Consider the following 2209-nt stretch of genomic DNA (forward strand, 5'->3'; position numbering starts at 1 on the left):
CGTACACGAACACAGCGGGCGGGAAAATATGGGTTGGCTTCAACCAAGACTAGCCGATGCTTGCGCTACGCCTAGCTTGAATCTAGACAGAGATTCTTGTTGTAAGCTAAAAACGTCTTGATCCAAACTGTGCACAATTCAAGCACTCGGCTAGGCTTAATTCAAGAATCCATTTTTCTGGGTGCAGGTCCATCCGTTCGGACAGAATTGTGCACGCCACCATGTAGTGTACCCGTCTGGTTCATGCCGAAATATCCATGTTCCTTCAGGGGAACAGTTCTCTATTATACATCAAATTGAAGCCCAAGTTTTCCTCAAGTAGAGGGCCATTCGCCCGTTTCTCTTTGATTCGTTTATTTTGTCTAATATATTATCTCCCAAACCCGTGCCTTAGACGATTTTCACAGGTCTGCCCCCTTGACCATTTTAGCGTGACTAGATCAGAGCATTGCAATTAAAATCTAGTTTTTCACCTCGAAACTGCTCCACGGATGCACAGACTTTACAGTATACAGTTCCAAATTTATCCCTTAATATACATTTCCACATTAGATCATTACAACCCGTAACTGGTACAAAGACATTATTTAACAACTGTACTTAAAAATTGGGTTACGGGGTTCACAAGCGTGAACTTGCCGTGAACTTGCCCCTGCACTGTACCAGGGACGGTTGCTTAAAACCCAGGGAAATTTAGGGAGAAATGGCCTAGATATCAGGGATATTTTAGGGAGAATAGAAAGGACAATTTTGTGGCAACCATATGGTATAAAAACCTATTAGAACCATATCACATACCTATTTGTGAAGGGCGGCGGAATGCAACTGGCCCGTTTGGTAAAAATAATCCAACTGCAATATTCCTGGAACGGGTGCGGCTACAATTCCTCCCAAATTGCTAAATGTAAAGGGAAAAGTGCATTGTAGGTGCAGGACGCCGTTGACGTCCGGCTGGTACGGTTCAGGTCCAGCTAACCCGGAGGGAGGGGGCTGTTGGTTGCCTACCGAAGGATTCAGATCCGTTAATGGCGTAAACATGGGGGTAAAATGTCGATCCAGTGCAGCCTGCAGGCTTTATTTTAGTATTATACACAGTTAAGTGCCTTTTTAAGTATTAAACTAAAAAATAATATAAGTACTATACAGACATGAAATTTATTGTGTCATATAGGAAAACTTCTTTGTAAGAACAATAGTTTCAGGCAACGTTCTGATACAAGGCTGTAGATTTCTATAATACGAGGATAATTCCTTGTAATACGAGGTACTTCCGGGTACAGCTTTGTAACTTACAAGAAATCGCTTTTCTTTGTATGTTACAACACCAGTTTCTTTGTAGGAAGTTAAGAGTGTATACCATGAAGCGATGCGCGGTGAGAGAGCTCGTAAAGGGGGAGGGGGGGGGGGGGCAACGGCAACTAGTCGTAGCCTAGACCACACAGCTCTGGTTCAGGATTCAAAGACACGTATTGTTGTCGAGCTCAGAGTCAGAAAATTTCAACAGCTTTGTCCTTTGCGATAACCAGCACGCCACCGGAGAGCTGACTCGGCAGTCCTGGCACGCACACGAGCAGTCCTATGTGCAAATACAATTTTACGATTGGAAGGAGAAAGGTGAGGCACACTGTTAAAAAGTACTGTAATTTTACAGAAAATGTTTATAGACATTTTTTAAGCCTGGTGGTGCTGTAAACTGCAGTGGTAGCCGAAGTGTACGAATGTCACTCACTTTTAGGTGAGCGAACACATTCGTTTACCTGCAGGTCAGCAGCATTCCCTCACTTCACCCTAAATCCTCAAAGGATGAATTTATCCTTTACTGTGGATAAATTTATCTTCTCACTACTTTGAATCTTACGCAACTATAATACCAACATTTTTATCCATAAAAATACAACGATTAACTCCTTTTGCAACGGACCTTGGGCATCAACAACCCACAGGGCCAGAAGCGGTACATCGCGGCCGCCTTCCCCAGCGCCTGCGGCAAGACCAACCTGGCCATGATGCAGCCCACCCTGCCGGGCTACAAGGTGGAGTGCGTGGGCGACGACATCACCTGGATGCGGTTCGACTCATCCGGCCGTCTCCGCGCAATCAACCCCGAGAACGGATTCTTCGGCGTGGCCCCCGGCACCTCCAGGAAGACTAACCCCATCGCCATGGACACCATCTTCAAAAACACCATCTTCAAAAACACCATCTTCAA

At 45.1% G+C, this 2209-nt stretch overlaps 1 protein-coding gene across 1 annotated transcript in view; it reads left to right on the forward strand.

Annotated features, from left to right (window-relative positions):
• Positions 1 to 1922: 1922 nt before the first annotated feature.
• LOC113214755 (phosphoenolpyruvate carboxykinase, cytosolic [GTP]-like) overlaps positions 1923 to 2209 on the forward strand; it is a gene marked incomplete at its 5' end in the record, with an annotated part of 8976 nt that continues 8689 nt past the window's right edge. The window contains 1 exon segment of the mRNA XM_052273217.1: positions 1923 to 2171. Within this exon segment, the coding sequence (XP_052129177.1) occupies positions 1923 to 2171 (249 nt within the window).

The sequence above is a fragment of the Frankliniella occidentalis genome, unplaced genomic scaffold, assembly GCF_000697945.3.
Source record: "Frankliniella occidentalis isolate FOCC.00 unplaced genomic scaffold, Focc_3.1 Scaffold254, whole genome shotgun sequence".
Lineage (NCBI taxonomy): Eukaryota > Metazoa > Arthropoda > Insecta > Thysanoptera > Thripidae > Frankliniella > Frankliniella occidentalis.